Consider the following 24,015-nt stretch of genomic DNA (forward strand, 5'->3'; position numbering starts at 1 on the left):
TGGAAATTAAAATTTCAATTTCAATTTTAATTTTCATTTGGCAGAAAGAGACAACTATATCTGATTTCAATTTGAAAGAGTGAGAGGTAAAATTTCAATCGATTGAATTTCATTCAATTGAGAAGGTGTGCCAGCGGCATTAAATTTTAATTTTTTGCTCTTTTCCAAGACAAATTTGTTGAGTATCCTACCCTACCATGGTTTGTCATTTCACCGAAAAACGCCCAAAAACGGTCGGTAGGTCTAGTGTTAATAAGTTTTTTGAAAAATCTTTTTAATGTTTTCAATCACGAAATTAGCAAGTTATATAAATCAATAAATAGAAGAGACATGATCAGTTTAAACATAAAGCCGATTTAATTGTTTTTTTTTTTAAGTTTATTTTTTAGTAATGACTCTAGATTGAATGCTATGTGGTTTTTACGGTTAATGTATTTGAATCTTAATTTCAAAAGAATTTCAGTGTGAGGCGTATTTCTATTCAAAACCAAATAAAATTACAATTAAATAATAAAATTTCAAAATTTAAAACGCAAACGAATTTCAAAATTTTAAAATTCTATGTTGTTTTATTTAAATACTTCAGTTTTACTTCTACAAAAACAGTCCACAGTTTTCAATTTAAAATCGGTTAAAAAAGTCAAAATATAAGAAGTAATTCTTTAACAAAACAAGCAAAACCAAAGATAAAAAAGTCGTACTCGTCGTAAATGTATTTATTTATTTTCTTTTTCTATTTCAAAAGTAAAAGAGCAGAAACGTTAAGAGGATAACAAACAAAATTTTATTATAAACTTAACGATGGTGGTGGAAAAAAATATTAAAAGAAATGACTTCACATTTAGCGAAAATGTACATAAAATACAGTTTTCTGTGATATAAAAAAAGATATATTATTAAAATAAAACAAGAAGAAAAGAGTAATTTAAAGTCTATAAACAAATTTTAAAAGAAATGAAATGCATTCGCGTTATTAAAAATATAAACGTAAATGAAAAGATCTATTAACTGAATTGATTTCAGATGGAAAAGAAAAGATTAATGGAATGTAATTCATTTAACGTTACTTACTCATTGCCATTTTCCCATTTCACAATATTTAGTAAGATTGATGAGAAGTTATTTAAAAAGATGAGAGATATAGCATTGTAAATTGAATAAGGAAATGAAACGAGAAAAGAGTTTAACTTGAGAAGGAAAACGTACTGCAAACATTTAAGAAAAATTCTTATAAATACATTAAAAAAAAACATTTTATTATGATATAGTTTGATGATTGCGCGTAAATGTTTAATAAAGAAAAACACTGTATTGTAATATATTTCTAAAAAAAAAGAGAAAGTGATGGTGAATCGTGAAAAGATATAGAATTTGACAATTTATTCGTATAAACCAAAAACATAAATTGATAAAATCATTTGCATTTCTACTGAAGCTGCTTAGAAAGAGGTGAAAAAAGGGAATGGATATTCTTTTGGTGTAAGAAAGGATAATAGAGAATGGGAGAAAAGGATGAGAATCTATTGACATTATAGATGTACTCGTAAAATGCATATTATTAGATAAAATATCGATACATATTGTGAATGTAATGTCTCTTTGAAAACAAATCCATATAGAACTTTATATTGAATTCGTTGGATGCTTTTATGTTGCTCCCATACAGAAGCATCATATATATTCCACTCTTTTTTTTTCAAGTTCCAGCAATAACAAAAATAGAAAGATGAATGAATATTAAAATTGATGGTTTTTTTACAATTCTTTTCAATATTCAATGGAACGATGTGGTGTCGATAATAGAGAAAACGAAGAAGTGAACGGGTTTAAAACGGTTAGAGATATGTATCCACGGATTTTTCATGTAAAAACCTCATAGAAACTTGCAGAGAAGTCATTGTCCATACATAAAACATAATTAAACCAAAAAGAAATAAATGTTGACTACTCGTAATTTATGTAATCTCATATTTTTTCGTACTTTGTCTTAAGTATTTTTGCGGAATATAAGATAGAAAAAAAAGAAGAAAATTAGTGAAAAGAGATAATTTTGTATCCTTTTAGTAAAAAGAAAAACCAAGTGAAAAACTTTTTTAAAATACATTGAAATAGTGTCAACAGTAAATTTTTGATATGAATTCACCATATCGTCGGACTCAATACCACGAGCAAATTTTTTTAGAAGCCATTACAATTTTTGGACCAGATGAAACACTAATCACCGAGAAAAAAATCCTCAAATATTATTTAACACAGTTTTACTCAAAATGGTGAATAATTGTTGATACAATTTTAAAGAGTAATATTTGTTTTAAAATAAAATGAAAGATAGAATAGAACATTACACATTAAAAGTATGATTTATAGGGCAATTTCGTCGTTTACCATATTATGTAATCAAATATTCATTCTCATAAAGTATTTTAATCTCAACGTAAAGTCTGATTGGATGAAGTTTTAAATGTTTCGAATATTTTCAATGATTTTCCAAGCAGATAATGCGATGATACTAAAATATTTTATAGGGATTAATACTTCAGAGAAATTATTTGAACATTTTTAGCTGAGATTCTTTTTTTTATTGTGTTTAAAGGATATTTTCTAAATTCTAAGAACGGCTTATGTCTAAAGGAGAAAACATCCTTTCTGTAAACTTCTAATAAACAGCGTTGCACATCTTTATAAAGAAAAAAACAATGTAAATAAAGACATATAACATTTTGTCGGTATATTATTCATTTTGCTCAGTAGTACAGTAAAAAAACGAATTCAATAAAAAAGTAAAGGAATTTTGTGAAACACGCAAAAATTAAAAAAAATTAAAATCAAGTTAAATATTTTTTGAAATGTTTTTCTTACTTATCGCTATATAAAATGAACGAGACTAAAAGATTAAAAACATGCAATATGCAATTAAATATTGGATTTCCTGAAATACTTTGATCTCAACTGGTACTGTGATTGGCTGGGGCTTGAGAGCTTTTAAAGCTCCATCCAGTCATAGAAAAGAATGAGACCAAAATTTTAGAACGAGAAATGCATTTCTTAATAATTTACATTATTTTTCTAAATTTTTGTGTTTCAATTTTGAGATATATATATAAAGAGATAAATTTTTCAGTTTAAATGCCAAAAATTTGACCTAAATATTCTTGAGGACTAACGGTTTTAACACTAAACCTACCAAGGACTGGTCAAATTGATCGGTTTAAAATTAACACATATTTAAACGGTTACAAAATCTATATCAAACTTAATGATTTTTTTTTAAATATGCATATAATATATTTTTCAGTGTTTAAATTTTAATTTTTTGCTCTTTTCCAAGACAATTTTTTTTGAGTATCCTACTCTACCGCGGTTTGTCACATAACAGAAAAACGACCAAAAACGGTCGGTAGGTTTAGTGTTAAGGATCTTTACGACCAGTTTTGAAAATATCAAAAAAAAAGGATATTTATACTTCAGTGCAATTGTTCTTAAGTTTGTTACTTTTCACCATAAAAGGACAAGAAAATTTTACAGCAATTACCATTTAAAGATCGATTAAACATTAGCAGGTTATATATTTAAGGACTTGAGAAGTAAACTCTTAATTCTAAAAAAAAATCTAAATTGAAATATTTAGTGTTGAAAATAAGTGAGTTTTTTTTTAAATTAACATACACTGAAAAATATATTTTGTAAGATTGTTCGTAAATGTTTGTGAATTTCCACTAATTATCGTATCTTATCTTACTGGGAAATGACGAAATAAGTTTCACACAAATAAGTTTGTAAAATTTTGCACTTTTTCACAAACATTGTTCGTAACATGATCACTTGACAAGCATTTTTAATCCTTTAACAAACACTTATTCGTACATTTTTGTTCGTCGAACAAAACTTTACAAACCAATGACAAAATTTGACGAACATTGTTTAGAGTATTTACGAAAATTTACGAACAAATGTTTGTAAATGAACCAAAACCAAAAATGGTCGTTAAATAATCATTTTACGAACAATGTTTGTGAAAAGGTACAAACTTTTACAAATTTATGGGAAGTTTTACGAGCATTTCGTAAGTGCCCAGTAGGAATTCACAAAAATATTTTTTGTTTAGGGGGAAGTGCGGCACCTTTGAACTGGGGCAGCTTCGAAATTGGGCTTTTTTTGCTATTTTTAAATTAAACTTGACCTTATTATAATACTATAATTTAGTTCCACAAACCAATTCAAAAGCAAAATTACATCATAAGGCTCAAGTCCATTTAAAAATAGAAGAAAAAAAACCCAATTTCAAAGCTGCCCCAATTCAAAGGTGCCCCATCTCCCTCTATTAAAAGCCAAATTTTATTTTTAATATTTGAAAATTTAAAATCTCAGAAATAAACGTTAAATTATTTGAAGAATTATTTTTATACAAAATAATAGTTAATATAGGGGGAAGTGGGGCACCTTTAAAAGTGGGGTACCTTTGAAATTAGGATTTTTCTCCTATATTTAAGTATAACTGAGCTATGTCGTAATGTAATTTAGCTTCTCAATCTGTTTGTGCAGCTAAATTATATCACGATAAGGTTCAATTTTATTTAAAAATAGCCGAAAAATCGCAAATTCAAAGGTACCCCACTTTCAAAGGTGCCCCACTTCCCTCTAACTTTTTGAATCTTAATTGAGTAATGATTAAATTAAACTTTTTACTGTTCAAACTGAATAAAATACTGAACAAAATGTCGCAGCCGAAAATTTTTCAGTTTACCATTGAATGACATGAAAAATATAATCAAATTCATAAATTTGTAAAATAGTGTCGAAATATCTACCACCTGTAATCTCAGTCGATGTGCATCATATAGATTCGAAAACGTACATTTTGCTATATCACTCAACCTGACGAAATTTGAAGAATATCTGGCATATTAGACGATGTGCACGAGACTTTTTCTTTTTATTAAATCGCTAGTTTATGGATTGATGCTAAATACAGAATCCACTGTTTTTTCCGAAAAAGTTGAAGTTGCTAGAATTTTCTTTAACATTTTTATACTGAATTCTCTCTCATTGCTGTTGTGTTGAAGAGGAATATGTTACGTATTTATCTAGAAAAAACCAACGTGCGCATTGTCTCATGTTTTTCAATAAACGATAATTTTTTGTTAAAGTTAAAAATTAAACTTTTCCTTAAAATTTTTTAAAAAAATTTTGATACAAAATTTATAATTTTTCAAAAGAAATGGTTATTAATAGTGAATTCGTTAAAATTTCTCTTTTTAAACTTTTTAGATTGTTTTTAACAGAGAGTGACTAATCCAGTGTGTCCAACCGATAGAATAGTGAAAAAATATATATTCCTAGAGAAATTTATCCATGAAAATACTGTATATTGAAAATTTTATTCATTGACTCATCGTGTAAAAAAAAACAAACACGTCACTTTTTCATCGAATATTTTAGAAAAAAAACTTACAGAAAAAAGAGAAAAAAATCCAAATCCATATCCAACACAATATTGAGAATGGAAAAAAAATCAAGTAACGTACTATTAGACTTTTTATAAGAAGAAATTGAAATAAAAAAAATATAAACCAGGATATACTTTTGAAAGAAAAGAAACTACCTACCTAAGAACCGAGATGAAACAAGTAATACAAAATATATTGATTCATTCATTACATTAAATACTTTTTAAAAATATATTAAACATTTAATCAAATTTACATTATGATATAAAAAGAAGAAAAAAAAACAGATAAAAATCTTATTAATTTTCCCTATTGTCAGATATATATTTACGATAATGATATAATGAGAATGGTCACATTTTTGAAAAATTCAACCTTAACAAACTAAAATTGTTGACTAATCAGAAGAAAAAAAATCGTAGTGAAAATGTATTACATCAGAGAAGATATGTTTTATAAAACAATATTGTAAAGGAAAACATTTTACCTGTATTGATTAATAAAATTGTAACCACTGAACCACCTACATACATTATATAAAAAGAACCTACCTATATTTTCTTTTGTTACTATTATAACATTGAATGCTAAAATGTATAACAAAGTTTATTACTGGTTGAATTCTTCAAATATTTAAAAAGAAAGAATGAAATGGAAATGAAATATTAAGTAAATATACCAAATATTGGAAAGTGTTAGTTTTCCAATGAAAAAAAAAGAAATATTATAAATATACATACATTGCATAATTATAGCTAAATCTATAAATCTTATATGTAAAAAAAAAGTGACAGAAACTGAATTATTTATTATTGAAATGAAACAAGAAAAGAAAAGTAATAGAATGCACTGTATACCGGATATTTGTTAAATCGCATTATTGAGAAAGATTGGAAAGAAAAAAGAAAAATGAAAATTCTTAGATAAAGTATGAAAAAGAAATTTATTATCATGTCATCGCTTTCGAAGCCCGTTTTTTAAAGAAAATAAAGTATATGAAAAAATTAGATTTTTTTTCAGACATATTTTTTAATTTGAAAGATTTTCAGGATGCTCAATTCGACGGCCAATTTCTCCTTATCGAAAGCCTTCGTCTTAACTTTGATGAAAACATGGATCTGTTCAAGAAGGAAATTTTTCTCAATTTTTGGGGGAGATACGCTTCAAGAATATGCTCCACATGAGAAACTCAATTCAACCTCGTCCCAGGAATCGAATCTCAATTTTAAGGATGACAGTTGCAGTCAAAGATGACAAGTCGCAACTGCAATAAAAACAGGAATTTTATGCGCTGAAAACACAAAATACCAAGCTTCAAAATTGAGGTGAGTTGGGTTTTCTTATCCAAAACTGCAAGCCCGAATTTAGACGTTTATGCACTGCTCGAATTCTCCCTGTCAAAGAATGGCGTTTGCTTTCGGCTGCCTTCAGTTTTTGGGGTCTTGCACTACTGGAAATGCACCAAAGTAGCACTGTAATTAGTGTTCGTGCAAGTGACAGTTCAACGACCTCATGTGTTCGAGTAACCGAAAGAGACTTCGGCAAAAGGCTCAAACTTACATACTGTATCCGATGAAAAATTTTATGTTTTCAGATTGGGCTTATACCTCAACAAAGTTTATGTCGAAATTTCTTTAAAATCGCAATGAAAAACTGAATCGTGTTTCTTATCGTTACTGGTGTTGCATAGGCACCGAGAGAACAATTAAGAACCTACTGTCACTTTTTTTTAGTGACAGTTTGAGCGATCCAGTATAATTGGCTTTAAATTAATGTTAAAAAACACACTGATTTATAGCCTCCCTACATATTTAGAAAAATGTATGTACTTTTAACAGTTTTTCCTGTATGACCATTACATACTTGAGAAATTTATGTCCATTTAAAGCAATAATTTTCCTACGCTTGTGTAAGAAAAACTCTTCAATATAGACATGGATTTCTCTTATGTGAAGAAGATTTCGTTATAGACTTCAAGACTTGAACTTCTTTTCAATACACCCGGAAATTTGAAGGAGTTGCTGGTATCTCATAGCTATCTACAATTCGGGTAATGTAGGCATGGTTCGCACAGAGTGAACCTTCAAACGGTGCGAATTGTCTCCTTGTTTGCAAAGAGCTGACTTACTATTTCTCATCTCGTCTCATGAGCTTAATAATGTATCTATCTTATGGCTATGAAATGACGACTAGGTCTTTGCAACTAAAGACAAAATTTGCGTTGTTTGAAGGTTGACTCTGTGCGAACCATGCGAACTATGTTCCCCAAAGCATCTCAAAAATTATTATTAATTCGAATTTGCTCTCTTACAAATAAATATAATATCAACTCTTTTCACTTATGAACCCTTTGAACGATTATTGTGGCACAAAAAGATGTTAACAAAATTTATTTATCATCTAGAAATGAGGCGTTTTATTCTCCAAAAATGTCTTGGCTAAACAAAATCGCATGTACAAGATCTTTTCTTTAGTTTTCGGGACTGATCTTTGAATATCTTTTAAATTGAAAAAACTTCGGATGTGAGCAGTCCGAATGTTCATATACTAAACTAAGTAAGAAATGTTTGTAGATATTATTATTATACTCTCAAAATAAGATAAAAATGATGAAGTAGATTAGATTGTACAGGAAGTATGGTCTTAATGGGATCGGGAATCTTTGTTTCTTCCATTTTGTTTTTTACACTTTGTTTTTCCAGTTTGTCTTTGGAATCTTTGTCTTCGGTTTTTTTTCGTTTTTTGGAAACTTTGCCTTTGGAAATGTTGTCTTTCATACATTTTGCACATATTTTATAACTTTCCAAAAAAATCCCTTTTCTCAGAAAATTTCCCTTTACTCCAAGGGCAAAACTAAAAACTTCAAAAAATACCGTTGTAATTTTATTATTTTATTTAATAAAATACCCTTATTTGAAATATATGAAAGACAAGATTTCCAAAGACAAAGATTCCAAGTTTTTAGTGTTTTTTTTTTAAATTAATAAATGTGCGTGGGTGCGTTTCGTGTAGAGAAAAGTGTCATGATAACTATAAACAAATTTCCAACCTTGAAATACGTATTTTTCTTTTCTTTTCGTTAGTATTTTTTAGGAAACAATTTCTTTTTACAATTGTTTTTGCTATTCTAAAGTGTTAAATCTGTTAAATCGTTCATACTCAGGGCAGTGACATTAGTTCTGAAAAATGCGACCAGTTTTAGTGTAATTTTTTTCCTGTTTTCATAAACATTTCACGAGATATTTCCAAAACTACGTAGATTGCCAATTTGGGGTTTTCGGTTGCCTATTTTATATTAAATTGGTTTTTATTTTGTATCTGTATTATTTGCTAATTCATTCTACAATGTCAGAAAATAGCTAATAAACTCGTTTTTTCGGCACGCTAGAAACATATGAGAAACATAGGAAACGTCATGCCCCTGTTCATACTGGTTAATTAAAACATATCACTGTCTTTGTAGCTTCTATCATTTGTATAAAATTCGAAGGTGAAATCAGGAGATGCAATTGACAGTTTCGTTCCATCGCCATTGATGTACATGGCAAAATCCAGCCATTAATTCAAGAATACCACTGGGATCTTGCTGATGAGGGCTAGAATAGTTCATAAAGCTGGGTGTTAATTAATGGCTCAACAGGGGCCCATCACGCCTAATAAAAAGTGAAGCTATTTTTCACTTTTCCTTGTAAAAATTTAGCAGATGTTGCATCGCGACCTAAACAAATTTGCTCGTAGTTCTTGTATAATTTTGGCGAACATTATGAAATATCTATTTTTAATTAGCTTTTAATGCACGAATTCAAAATATATTAGACTGATAAGTCAATTCTCTTTAGTAAAAAACTTGCCAATTGCCTTCAGTGCCTCTATGCAAAAACGTATGGAAAAATAAAATGTCGAGAGGCCTCTGGGCTCAACGTTGGGCCTCCTTACCCTGTGTCAGACGGGTTACTTTGACGTTTATTCGGTTTCAACTGTTCTTGCACACCTGTGTTTTGGAATTTGGTTTTAGTTGGGGACAATTATTATGTCTTTCTTGGGTACATGGAATACACGAGTATAGAGCACCGGAATTTCTGGGAAGAAAAGATTTTTATACTGGGCTAAAAAAAATGGTTTTAAAATCGTCTCAGAAATAGGGCGGTTAACCGGGTTTTCGGAATCGGTTAACCGTTGTTGCAATCACTAGGTTGAACCAAGCGCCTGGCAAGTTGGCCTTTTTATATGGAGCTATTTGAAGCCAATTCCTAAATTGATCTCTGACTCAGTTCACAGTGCTCCAAGAAAAAATTTTATTTAAACAAAAATTTAATATATTTATCCCTCCATACGGAAAGGTATCTTATAATACGGAAAACTTCTCACTTTTTAAATATTTAGCATAACGATCACGAGTGCAAAAAAATTCCCATACGCATTTGTATGTGAAAGGAAGAAATTGGCTTCAACTTTGAAAACCACTCGCCGGGGACTAGGGTTGAACCTTCTCTTGTTCGACAACTATTGGACTATACTTCTGAAGTAGTTCAGTAAGATTTTTTATTCGTAATTAGTACATTATAATAGCAAGAATCAGTGCAAAATTATAATGTATAGAATATATGACTTTTCATGATCAAAATTTTTAGACATTTGTTTGACTTTAGGGGATTTCGAACTCGAATGACTGGCATCATAGAGAGATCGCAATTATCCTATTGCACACTCATTAGGATGCAGGAAGCTCCCTAGGTCATGTATGCATTTTTAGCCACCTAAAATAAAGTCACAGTGAAATAAAATTTGATATAAATGACAAAATGTACAGGATTATTAAATCGTAATGAGCCAAATGTCCTTACTCTGCTACATGTATTACATTACAATTTATAATTCAGTTGGTGAACAAGATTTTTATTTATTTTTTTTATAATATTCGGCTGTGGAGACAAATTGTGAAGTTGCCGGCAGACGCAATACATTTGATTAAACTGAATTTGAATCGATAGCTAACGGCATTAAACTTTTATAAGAATTTAATGCGTTGGTTTTATCATGGTTAGAGGATTTACTAAAAACTTACTATCCATTTTGTGATATACGTTTGATCAACACAATTTTGTATTGCCTAAAGTCCACTCAAAATTGATTTTTCGTGCTTTCAAGGGGTATTCATTACAGAATCTGAGCTTTCATAAGCTTCTGAAGCTCTATTGCCAGGCTATATCCTCGCTGCAAACGCATACAGTTACATTCATTCATCCTTTGTAAAAGTGGACCAGTCTTTCTCTGTACTGCAAATTTGTGTCACCATTTTTATGCACTTCGTTTGACATTTTTGAGCTTATAAACCTTGTCTAAGGTTTATAAGCTACAAGTAAAAGTTGTCGTTTCAATGTTTTGTGTTGTGAATCTCACCTAATGGACTATCTATCTATGTGTAGAAAATGTTGTAGAGGCAAGTATTCTGCTATAAACAAAAAAAATTCTCGCGCTTGGCAATTCCCCACTAAATCGGGACAGTGCAGTCTACTTCCTAGGACTTGAAGCCCTGGGTGTGGTGGGGACGACTGTCAAAGAGTGTGAGTTGGAAGGAAAGTGAAATAGGATACCCTTTAGTGGGGACAGTACAGGAGTGCAAACGTGTAGGACGTGGGATAGAGTCTCAAGGCAGTGTAGAGCCTACGCCGGTCCATCTTTAATCAATTTCATTTTCTTATTATTTAAATCAAAGAGCGGTTAGTCCGTTTCCCCTCACAAATATGTAGGAGGTATGTGTCCAATGGGGATGAATAATAATGGATATTTAAATATATCTTTTTTACCCTTTTCTTGTCTAATTGAATTCTTAACATAATAAGTACATAACATAAAGTACGTGTGTTTATGTGCATTTTCTTCGCTTTTGCTCACTGTGGCAAATGTCAAAGAGTTCCTGGAAAAAGTTGCAAAATTCTGCACTACACTGCAGTAGTATTTTCATTGTTATTACGAAGAAGTTTCATTGAATTTCTGCACGATATTTCTGTGTGGGAGAAGTGCATTCAATGGAAAGCCCAATTTCATGACGGTTTAGTGCTTTTCCCAGTTTCTACCAAGTGCTAGTGGCCATTGCAAGTGCGAAAATGCCTATAATTTGCATTGGCTCACATAAAATCGTGAATCAGTTTTTAGTGGGTTTTCCCTTTTGGAAAAACTGGTTGTGAGTGTATGTGTACAATGCCGTCACTGCAGGGGACTAAAGTGATGCTGTGTGCGCTACCCCTTACTCGAAATATAAACCAGACTGTACCCAGTGATAAACCTTATTAGGCTTGTGACGACTGTGATTCTTGATGGTCAACTTGCAATTTTAAATTGATTTCTCTAACAATCTAAGATTTGGGTAACTTGAATTAAACTTGATTTGTGCTAAATATTTAATACAAGTTTGTGCTATAGACTTTATTAAAACGGAAGCAATTTGACAGACCTGTTGTCTAGTGAATAAAAAATAGAAATTGAACTTCAAGAGCCATGTAGTATGGTAAGGTCTAAGCTTGTGTTATAACAAGATTAAATACAAAAAATATCGAATATTTATCTAATTAATATTAATCCGTTAAGAATAAGAAGGACTATGGGATATCAAAAAATTATATTATTTACAGAATAGATCACGTTAATCTAAAGAACTTGGAAAATTAAAGTTTAAGCGGTTTTAATTTTGGTAATACTTTTTAAAGTTAAATTAAATGCGACATGGCATCAAATAAATCTCCACATAAGCGAGATTTATAGAAGGAGGTCCATGAGATCCTAGACTTTCAATATAGTTACTTTGAATATACTTATTCATCATTAAAGATTAAATTACTTCTTTATTTTTCTATTACTTCATCAGTGGAGAAACCATTAAAATTCTCTAAAGAATATCTAATAATATCATGCATATATCTATGAATAAATGCAAAACAAATGATAAAAATAAGTAAAAAATTAATTTTGGCAAAAAAATATAAATTCAATAACTAAAACTGCAACTTTGTTAGTAAAATATTAAATTTACTCAGTAAAATCCTGAGCTATCTTTTATTAATCCTTTAGAAAAGCGAATCTAATATATGTAATTAACATTCGGTTGTAGCTAAAATGAAAACTTCTTTATTTTGCCTATGCTAAAACTTTCACGAAAATTTCATTACTTAAAAAGTTTTATAAATTGTGTACTGGACTGATCAAATTTTATCTTGCTCATTTAATTTTTTCTGCCCATTTATACAGTTCTACGAATAATATAGTACAGGCTTAGTTTTATGGAATTTGTCTATTGAAAATGTTACGCAAACCTAGTTTCCCCTAAATATTAAAAAAGTATGTTTCAAGTAATATGTGAACTATATTATTCGCCTTTAAAATGTATACGTGTGTTACGCAGAATAAAAACAGAATATTTTCTTTATATTTTGCAAAATTTACAATGATGTCCACCCGCAAAGTTAGTTTTTTTTTTTTAAACAAAAAGTCTCCGAAAATGAGGTGCTAAAAACTGATCGTTTAAAATTTTTAAATGAAAATATCAGGAAATGGTTTGCGGAATCTTTGTTTTTTCCATTTTGTTTTTTACACTTTTGTTTTTCCCAGTTTGTCTTTGGAATTCTTGTCTTCTGGAATCTTTGTTTTTTTTTTTGGAAACTTTGTGATTGGAAATCTTGTCTTTCATATATTTTACAATTTTATAAATATAATTTTAATGATCAGTCTTACTGTTAGGGCAAAGGTATATTTTCGGTGTTTTTTGTAGTAATTAGTTTCGCCCTTTATGGGACAAGGGAAATTTTCTATGTTTTGAGAAATTATCAGTATCGCCTGTTGGAGCAAAGGGAAATTTCGGTGTTTTTTTTTAAGTTATTAATTTCGCTCTTTGGGGCAAAGGGAAATTTTCAATGTTTTGGGAAATTGGGTCCCGGTCAAAATCCCCAAAGCCAAAATCCCGAAAGCCAAAATCTCGAAGGCCAAAATCCCGAACGCCAAAATCCTGATAAGGCCAAAATCTCGAAAGCCAATTTGTACATATTTACAAAGTTTACAGCTTTAACCAAATTCTAGAATATCTGTAAATTTAATAAGCTCCAGTCTTTAGTGTATACAAGCGTAAATCTAAAGCTAAAAAAAGATAAAAAGCTGTAGAACTTATAGGCCATATTTGGATAAATCCTGGATTTGAAGGTTGGATATTCTACACCATAAGGATTATTTTAGATACCATGAGTACTGAAAGTATTGAAAAGACTTTTACAATTAAAAATTTTTTTTATCTACATTCAAATTCGTTATAAAGCTGTCATGGTAGTCATTAAAGAAAGTGGTGGCAGCCAGAATCCTGAAAGCCAAAATCCCGAAAGCCAAGATCCCAAACGCCAAAATCCCGAAAAGCCCAAAATCCCGGAAGCCAAAATCCCGAAAGCCAAAATCCCGAATATTCAAAATCGTGAAAGGGATGAAATTATATGGAGGAAAATGTTTAAAATAATTTTCCAAGACACAGAAGCTTCCATCAAGCGCGGGTGTAATCGTGGAAGTAGCTATGATACTTTTAAGAATTCGGGATTTTGGCTTTTAGGATTTTGGCCCATTCGGGATTTTGGCTTTCGGGATTTTGGCGTTCGGGATTTTGGCTTTCAGGATTTTGACCGGGACCCTTCTTTCTCGTCAAATTCATAAATAAAAAAGTTATGTGTTAAAAATCCTTCCAAAACAAAATTTCTGTTAAAATAACAAGTTCCAATTTCCTAATGACTCATATACATTATGACAAATTTTGCTAAAATGAGACATTTTGAAGTAAATTTCTTATACATATATCTGTAAATAATATGAAAATTCGTTAGACAAAAAATTCTTGCAATGTGTAGGATATATAAGAAAAGTACAAAGTCTGACATAAGAAAAATCTTCACAATTGAGACAATTGATAACATCAACTAGACTATTTATGGAAAAATGTCTACAAAATACAATTACGAGTTATTGGTTTCTACGAAATGTCTGGGATCTACTATAAAAGAAAATTCAAAATTTAGATATAATGTTTGGGACAAATGTTCAAAGTTCAAATTGCTTAGAGAAATATATTATTCCTTCTTCTAAGGGTTTAAGGTTGGGTCCTTAGTATGAAAATTATATGAAAATCTTACCTCCTATTTCATGGAATAGAAAAGGGTTCACCGACTTGTGATACTTAATATTGACTGTGAATAGGAAAAACATCTTCTAAAGAAGGTACTTCTTACTTCTGATCAGAAGAGGCTGCCACTTTCAAATGGGAAGCTTTCTCGTGAATGGGGTTACTTCTCCATGTGACATGTCACGCGATAAGATAAAATAATACACAAAAGATAAAATGGGCTTGTGGATATGGTAGTGTGTGAGTGCGTCCTGGAATTTTTATATCGCTCGAGCTTTTCATATCGGAAGCTGTGTAGAAAAGCTTTCAAGTTGCAACAAGTTTAGATTAATTTCAAACTTTGGTTTCTTGGGAAGAATCTCTGAACATTATATTCGTAAATCAATTTAACTTTGCAAAGAATAGCTAGCAATAGAAAAGTTAGGTGAACTAGTAAAGGCATTGCGTTGTGTTTACACATATCTTAGAGCATGAGGTAAAACGGGTAAAACTTACAACAATCGAGCACTGTACAAAGTCTCTTGAACCTTCCTAGCCCTTTATACAAAAATTGATGATCCTTGCCGGAGAATAATTTGTTTGTGTGTGATGGGCCAAAAGGAGACAGGATGTCTGAACGCATACACCGAAATCTTTATTTTTCCGAATATATATTTAGATGACAAAACACAAGTTCACACACTACATCATACTTTTGTTCTCGTTCCTTTAGCCCCAACTTGTTCAAACTGCTGATTTAACCTCTTATTTGTAGTATTTTTTTTCTTATCCTCAAACATTCAAGTGGAGTGAGAGCATAGACTGGAAGATGAAATGCGTAATTCTTAGACCTACTCATTCGGTTTCTATTACTCATCTTAAGGTCATTCATTACTTTTAGCATTCAATTCAGTTGGTTTTTACATAAAGCCGAAACATAAAAAAGGATTTATTTTGAAACGTTCACATTAGGGTGGGGATCTAAGATAAGGCAGCCTTAACTTGTTTTTCTTAAAAAAAACATATCAAAATTTTTATATGTTTATATAAAGTAATTTTTACATCTTCAATATCGAATATCAAATTTTCATACAAAACATTCGAAATAAAAGAAAATAAATATATAATAAAAATAACTAATTATAATAAATAAATAATAGAAAATATAAATAAAAGTCTAGGGAAACGCGCGCTACCTTCGGAGCACTCCAGTTTCGAACAATTATTTTTTTTTCAATGTGTTTTAAATGAATTTGAACCATTACAATATTATATTTTAGTAGCTAGTTCAACGCCTCAAATTTCCAGAAAGAGCTGAGGGGTAAATCCAATATGAACATAGAAAAAAATTAATTGTCCGAAGCTTGTGTTGTCCGAATGTAGCACACTGTCCCTACAAGACGAACTTCAGTGTTTTCGCTGCCTAGGAGCTAATCTCGCTGTCCGTTCGATCATTGGTCAATAGAAGGTACTTACCCTACTCCGTAAATCATAACAATATACAGTGTCGACCAAAAGTTTCTTGACACATTTGTAAAACACTCAAAATGCTCAAATAATAGAACTAGTTTAAAAGAAATTGGTTGCGCATATTTCACCATTTTAGTATCGTAGATGCGGGTGACTTTCTACTCCGTGGGTGACTTTAAATCCCTACTGTTCGTAAGCTTTTATTTAATTCTAATGTTTAAGAATGCTCTTGACCAATTAGACATGGTAGATCGGATCGGCAAAGACCGACATTAAGTGCTAGAATTAAAGAAAAGCTTACGAATAGGAAGGGGTCAAAGTCACTCGCATCTACGGTAAGTTTTAAAAATATGTCAAAAATATTTTGGCTGATGAAAAATTGACAAACTTTTAGATTTTTTTTTAGCACTAATAAAATTAATATTTTTTTCCAATGCATAAGTAACATCTATGAATTACGTGTTCATTTGGAAGAGTAGGGTAACGTGCGGTATTTTGGGACACTTTTTAGCACTTTCAAGTTTCAAACAGCTTAAAGACTTCTTAAATTATTTTTTTCTTTGTTTATACAAATATTTATGTTCCTTATGCTATCCAGAATAAGATTCTTGTCGAAAAATATTGAAAATTGCATCATTTTTATGCAAAACAGCAAAAAATGTAAAGAAGTAAAAGTGGTGTATTTCGGGACAGTTGGGTATTTCGGGACAGACAAAAGTCGCTATTATGCAAATAAATTTCACTGAGCCTGATTATTTACCTTTAATAGAAGGTCTAAACTTCACTCTTTCATAAAAAATTTGTTTAAATTTCACTTTTAAAGTGATTTAAATCGAAAAAAACTAATCACTGTTTGTGTTGACATCTGCAAAATTGACCACACTGAAGGTTTTTTAAGAAGGGAAATGTGACACTAACAAATACAAAGAAGTATTATGTTTATTTGATACATAAAGAGCTTAATATTTCATATAGAACTTAAAAATAATTAGAAAACAAATATTTATAGGATTTTTTATGTGACCCAAAATACCCATATTATGTCCCGAAAAGCACCTTGTCCAGAAATACCACACGTTACCCTAATCATTTTTGCACCTTGTTTCTCGAACATAGATCTGTCAAGAAACTTTTGGCCAATTGTGTACAAATATAATACTTCATAAATATTTGGCAAATGAGTCTTAAAAAACACTTTTTATCTGTCTGAAACTACCCCACCTCCAACAGAAAGCAGCCCTGATGGGCTCTTTTTTTAAGTTGATCATTAAAAAGAGGCTATTCAGATCATAATTTTTAGGCCATTTGTGACAAGTTTTGGATACGTTTGAAAGGTCTTGAAATATCAGACAAAGTAGAACCGATTATAAAGGGTTATAAACCGGTAATATATACTTCATTCGAAAATGAATGGCGTTTTACGTCATTATTCATTTTTCTTTTAGTCTTTTTGATAAGGACTTTTTTCGATGTCCTTGGTGAAGATGCCTAGATGGCTTCAAAGCCAGTGATTCACAGAAGTTCAGGAGGTGGAGGTACGATAAACAGAAGAGAATAGCCGCAGTGTTTTGTGAGGGATGTTGATTTGCAATATGAGAAAAAAATATTGCCAGTCTATTCATAGGGGTGTTTATGTGTGGTTGACTGTGGATCTGCTGTTTTTTCGCCGACACTCTGTCTCGTGTCAGCATGGAGGAGGGAAATCTTTGCCAAATTTCCACAAGCTTAGGCCATGTCTGTGGCCAAGAAGGACTCAGTAAATTTGAGAAAAAATTTTACTTGCTCACTCAGTACTGCGTAGCCTGTCGTTGAAGCATCATCTCTATGATTTCTCTTCTTCATTTTTTCAACTAAAATAAATTACATGGTGGTCTACAAGAGTATAGTGATTAATTTTCGGTCCTCTGTTCCATCATTTCATTAATTTTCAATTACCTTGGAAATTATCATACCGCCTTATCACCACATCTCAACATGAGATGTATTTGACGTTATTCGTACACGGTCCAATTGTGATATTATTCTCTTTAGAGGTGTAGAATAGACTGGAATTGTGAAAAGCTCTTGGGTGCACATGTGAAAGTTTATGCTGAAACACAATTAAAGCACCGCAATTGAAATGGATAGTGAAATGGTGAAATTGTAATGATGAAAATTGTGCCAATTTGCATTGTCTCTTGACAGATTCATATGGTACAAAATCACAAAAATAGAGACTCCCCCAGGATTTATTTTTTTAAATAGTACCAAAATATAATATTATTTTTACCTTTAAATCAGGGACAGAGGTTGCTGGAAAACTTTAGGAGACTGTAAAATTTTTGCTAGAAATGAATGAATGGAAGTTATTAACTTAAGGGAGTGTAGGATAGATTCGCACATTCATCAATTTTAGAAAATGATTATAACTTGGTATTTAAGACAAAGAATTACGACTTAAAAGGGAATCTTTTTTTTTAAATTATTTTAACCCTTTGAACTTCATTGAATTTGTATTTATTTCAATTGTCCTTTAGATCGTGTAATTTGATTTAAAGGAACCCCATAAGGGCTTACAAGTTAACTTATTTTAAGAAGATTGTACAGTAGAGTTCCTCAAATTTGAACTCCTCAAATTTGAACGACAGTTGAGTTCAAAATGTAAAATTTGAGGTTATGTGAAGAAAGTTTTGCGTGGAGTGCCATTTTTCTCTGGTATTTCCTCAATATTATCGTTTTATATTAACTTCCGCAACAAATTCCATTTATTTCACAATAAATTACCTTGATATATTCTCTAAAGTTGTTTATCTTAATTTACGGAAAGCGTATTTCACATGAATTCCGTTACGTTTTTGAAAATATCGTTCAAATTTGAGGAGTGAGAAATGTCATCTATACCCCCCAAATGTTCAAATTTGAGGAACTCTACTGTATGTAAAAAAATTATTAAAATGGAACGATGTAGGGGAAAGCGCGCTACCTTCGGACAACTCAAGCTTCGAACAATTCATTTCTTACAAAATGTTTTTTAATGAGTTTGACCTCTTTTAATATTAGTTTTAAAAATCAAATTCATTATTAATTTCAATGTCAAATTCATTAAGACATTGTAAAAGGGGTGGCAAAGCGTCCCAGACTTTGCGGAATGCCTGAACTCGTGACTTAGATGCTATACCTCAAAAGTACTTTCGCATCACTTACCGTTTACCGGTATACAACCGATTTAAATCGATTCATAAATCACTCAATAGATTCCACAAAATAGTTTATAGAGTAATAAAAATTATATTAGAACAAAAATTACTTATCGGCAAATAACCGGTTCATTACCGATTTGAACCGACATATAAATTATTCAAAATATTTCCCAAAATACACCTCAAGAGTAATTTAATTGAATTTCGTATAAAAATTATTTATCGCTTATGAACCGGTTTAGTACCGATTCAAAACCGATTTGAACCGGTTCAGTTTTGTCGGAAATTCCAATACCTTTCCAATGAGCTCAAACATGACCCCATTCGCTTGAAAAATGCGCTCTCAAGTGTTTTTTTAATCTTTGACCTTGCAAAAGCGTTATTAGGAATGATTCAACGGTATTTTCGTCTAAGGACGAAATGTCCGCCTGGGTACTCTCTAAAATTTAAAACATATCCGAAAATGAAAAAATCACACTACGCGTTTTCGAGCAATCTCAAAAAACATGGTTTTGGAGGGGAAGGAGAGGGATGGGGGGAAAATGAGGGACATGTTAACCATCCTTGGGTTGACTTATGGGGGGGGGTCTCCCGAAGGTTCCAAGTCTCTATCTCTAACCGTTTGGCCTCTAGAGCTGATGACAGCCGGACGGACAGACGGACAAACAGCGTGACGCCAAAAAAAACTTGAAACTTCAGATTTCCAAAATACGACTCCCTGGGGGGTAAGGAGCCGAAATATATATATAACTCAAAATCGAGGGATTATATATACTGCTCTCTCCGTGGGGTTCGAGCAGTAAAAAAAATGAGTTGTCCGAAGCATGAGTCCTCCGAAGGTAGACCGCTTTCCCCTATGTCTAGAAATAATCACGCTTATGAGAATACTAGTTCCCCTTTTGGATGGTGTGAATTTTATATTGGATTCAATTCAGACGCATTTTGTACCTTATGAATACAAAGTAGTACCCAAGATTAGCCCAAATAAAGTACTTTGTTTACGAATACTTTAAATCGAATACTAATCTTGTTATCTTTTCATGTAATCAAAAACCAAAACCTAAAGAAATTAAATTATGATACTACAAGGCTGATCTAGGGTTAATTGCTGCATTTAAAATTTGTTTTTCACTATTTTTTGGATTTTATATTGCAGATTGGCAGCTGCTCAGGAAGCGGCGCTAGCGAGACAAGGCTCCACAAGCGGGGAGCACAAGGAGGGCGATTGCTTAGCTGATACAATGGGCGCCAAGAAAAAGAAGAAGGGTCTGCCTCCGCCCGGGGAAAGGCCCACTTCATTGTTTATCCTGACTGAGGATAATCCAATTAGAAAGTACACACAATTTATTATCGAATGGTTGCCCTTCGAGTATGCTGTGTTATTGACAATCATTGCCAACTGTGTAGTGCTAGCTCTGGAGGAGCATTTGCCGAACGGGGACAGAACCATATTGTCTCAAAACTTGGTGAGAATCCGTTAAACCCTTTTAGGAGCCAGGCATGTGTTAACCCTAGCATTATACATCTAGGAAAAAACGGAGGCCTACTTTTTGTGCATATTCTGTGTGGAAGCTTCGCTCAAGATCATAGCCTTAGGGTTTGTGCTCCACGAACACTCCTACCTCAGAAATATATGGAACATTATGGATTTTTTCGTTGTAGTGACGGGGTAAGTGATCCATTCTCAAAATTTCAGACGACCACAATTCCCAAAGCTCAGCAAATATAAGTCCACAAACTTAATGTACTTCAACGACGCACTTGAGAATACTTTACATTGAAATAAATCTTTTATATTCATAGTAATATACTAGCAATATAAAATAACTAGGATAAAATATTTGAAAGCGAAGTATTACTTTTATTCAATACAAAAGTTTCCTCTTCTTACCATAAATGCTTTCATATTAAAATGTATTCAAAATTCATTTATGGAACAAGCATTATCGCTTCATTTCAACATCTTGAAGGTATTCAAGAAATGCATTTTTTATCTAAATTTGAATTTATAAAAAAATTGCTAAAACAATGATTATTAATAATCATCTTTCTGGACTCTTTTGTATTCCTTATAATGTATGTATAATGTATGTATTCTTTACTCTTTTGTAAGTCTGATTGTCTTGATTGAAGTTCGTAGTGAACTTTTCATTCTTATTCCATTAAAACATTATTGTCTTTTATTTTTTATATTTGTATTCTTTTTAAATTGTACAGAAAAGTGATCTGCCTTTGAATGTTACAGCAATTGAATATCTCAATTTTACTTTTATTTCTCAAAGCAAAAATTCTATTCTGTGAAACAAAGTGATAAGTAGGATTAAGTATGATTTAGAATGGATTTATTGCCTTACAAAATAAGAGAAAAATTGAAATATTCAAAGTGTGGCGCATTAAAAGGTAGGCCACTTTCCCCTAAAAATGAAATGAACCAAAACAAATAAAATCCTTTCGGAAAACCTTTAGTCCTAATTAAAGCTTTGAAAAAAATTACAAACGGTTTTTATTAGAGACAGAAATATTCGGATATGAAATTTTATGTGCGAGATTTTTCATGTACCCCCAGTGTACCCCAGTTGAAAGGTGCTCCACTTGCTTCTAAAGTTTTTGTAAAAATAGCTCTTAAGGGATTCATATAAAAACATTTTTACCAAAATAAAGGAATTAGAGTTTCTGAAGGTATCTAGTTTCCAAAAATATCAGTTTCCAGAAATTTTCCAAAGTCTTAAACATCATTTGCTACCAAAGTACATTCCTAAGCCAATGTCTTCCTAAAGATTTTGCCTGGTTAGGAAAGGGAGCAGTTTATAAATAAATATAAGATTTAGTTAATCGCATGAGTGCAGTATAACAAGGACGATAAATCTTTAAGACTAAGTTTAGGTAGGACCCTTTGTAGCTTTATGAGAGAAAACAACTTTGAAAAATCTCATAGTAATAAAGACATGAGATTCTTTCGATTTGAATTTTTAAATTTTTTGTTGAGATTGTCATGTAGAGCTAGATTAATATGTGATACCTTACTAAGTAAATTGTACTTCCCTTTTGCAATAAAATCTAGACCTGGAAAATACAGTGATCCTGATTGTTGTTTAGAAATTGGGGTCCTTCCAGATCAAGGTTAAACTTTTAGCCCCTTTATGGTGTCTACACACTAGAAACAATTTTCGTCAAAAATTGCCTTTTTAAAAAAAAAAATCTAAAAAAACGTTTCTGTCTACAAAAAAAAGGGGAAATTTTCTTTAAAAGGCTTTTTTTAAAGAAATTTATCATAGTGTGTATAGGCCATTAGTCTGAAAATCGCCTAATTGAAAAATTGTCTGACATTCTGTATCTCGTGGCTCAATTGCAAGATGAGCATAGTATATATTTAAAAATATATACATAAATGTCGTATAAGTTCAATCTGAATATACTTCCAATGTATGTATTATACATAAATTTTCTTCTATTTTAAGACGATTAGAAAGAAAGGCATATCCTAGAAAACGTGATGGTAGCTGCTTTCAACACTGGTAAAAATAAAAGGGTAACCGATGATCCTTTGAAAGGGTCTCTGTTTTGACACCTATTTAACTCTGGAATAAACGAACAAAAACAATGAAAAAGTCATTTTTGGTGTTCGCTCAGATGGAACTAATACGAAATACGATAAGAGTAATAAATTTACGATCTATCGTGATAAATATGCATACAAAATTTCAAAAGGTTCAAGTGAACCTTTCAAAGGGTCAAATATGATCCATTTTTGTTGAAAAGGCTCGATTTGACCCTTTTATTTTTGCCAGTGAATTATTATTCGTCAAATTAAAAAAAGTAGCGAATTTAGATTTTTAACATGCTGATTGTCTTAGTAGTAAAATCTTTTAATTTTAATATACTGTGAAACTGACGTAGCAACTTACTGTGAAGTCAGAACACTAATATCTTTTCCGGAAGCGTCAGTAGCCATTAAGGAAGGCACTCAGTAGACAAAAGGCTTAGAAGGAATCTGAGTGCTGAGATTCTTCATTTTTATTCTGGATCGTGTATGTGTACAACCCTACTGATGCTTCCGGAAGGGACATGTGTGTCAAGTCTTAATATTTCTTTTAATTCTTAAATGTATTAGGTAAAAATTCTTGATTTTTTAGTGGTTTTAATTTTCTGTAGAAACTAGCCTCTAGTTGGAAAACTATTTTTCCTGTTTTTCTTGTCATTTCACATAGGTTCATCACAATGTTCCCAATACCGGGCGTCGAGGTAGATCTTAGAACATTAAGGGCCATTCGTGTTCTACGGCCCCTAAAATTAGTGTCTGGAATTCCTAGTGAGTAGAAGATCCTTAAAGTTTCTTCCTAGTACCTAGTATGGTAGTTCTATTCTAGTTTCTTATCTTAAATTCTTGTTTATTTTTTGTATTTTTAATGTAAGACAGCTTTATCTAAAAATGTTTTCTTAATCTTTAGAAGGTTGCATAGAAAAGTAGTTTATTTTACCATATCACTTTTTTGTGTTTTTAATGGTAATCTAAAAGCAATATGTCTTTCTTTTGTAAATTTCAGGTTTACAAGTAGTTTTAAGTTCAATAATAAAAGCAATGGCGCCGTTGATCCAGATTGGACTCTTGGTGTTGTTTGCAATTGTCATATTCGCAATTATCGGATTGGAATTCTATTGTGGCAATCTACACAAAAGTTGTTATAGTTTAGACGATATAAGTGAGTGCTTTTATTTATAATTATCACATTATTTAAGTTTTCATTGTTTGTTTCCTTCTATTGAAGTTCCTTATACTTCTTATTAGATAGTA

At 31.2% G+C, this 24,015-nt stretch overlaps 2 protein-coding genes across 2 annotated transcripts in view; both read left to right on the forward strand.

Annotated features, from left to right (window-relative positions):
• The window catches only part of LOC129799824 (voltage-dependent calcium channel type A subunit alpha-1-like), a 108,511-nt gene extending 102,055 nt beyond the window's left edge, over window positions 1-6,456 (forward strand). The window contains exon 33 of the mRNA XM_055844055.1: window positions 135-6,456. The gene's annotated coding sequence lies outside the window, so the exon portion shown is untranslated. The remainder of the gene's footprint in view (window positions 1-134) is intronic.
• A 4,525-nt stretch (window positions 6,457-10,981) lies between these two features.
• Window positions 10,982-24,015, forward strand: part of LOC129799825 (voltage-dependent calcium channel type A subunit alpha-1-like) — a 48,997-nt gene continuing 35,963 nt past the window's right edge. The window contains exons 1-5 of the mRNA XM_055844057.1: window positions 10,982-11,200; window positions 20,380-20,689; window positions 20,753-20,892; window positions 23,432-23,532; window positions 23,768-23,923. Of these exons, the coding sequence (XP_055700032.1) occupies window positions 20,465-20,689; window positions 20,753-20,892; window positions 23,432-23,532; window positions 23,768-23,923 (622 nt within the window). The 5' untranslated portion in view covers window positions 10,982-11,200; window positions 20,380-20,464. The remainder of the gene's footprint in view (window positions 11,201-20,379; window positions 20,690-20,752; window positions 20,893-23,431; window positions 23,533-23,767; window positions 23,924-24,015) is intronic.

The sequence above is a fragment of the Phlebotomus papatasi genome, chromosome 1 (genome assembly GCF_024763615.1).
Source record: "Phlebotomus papatasi isolate M1 chromosome 1, Ppap_2.1, whole genome shotgun sequence".
NCBI classification, from domain to species: domain Eukaryota; kingdom Metazoa; phylum Arthropoda; class Insecta; order Diptera; family Psychodidae; genus Phlebotomus; species Phlebotomus papatasi.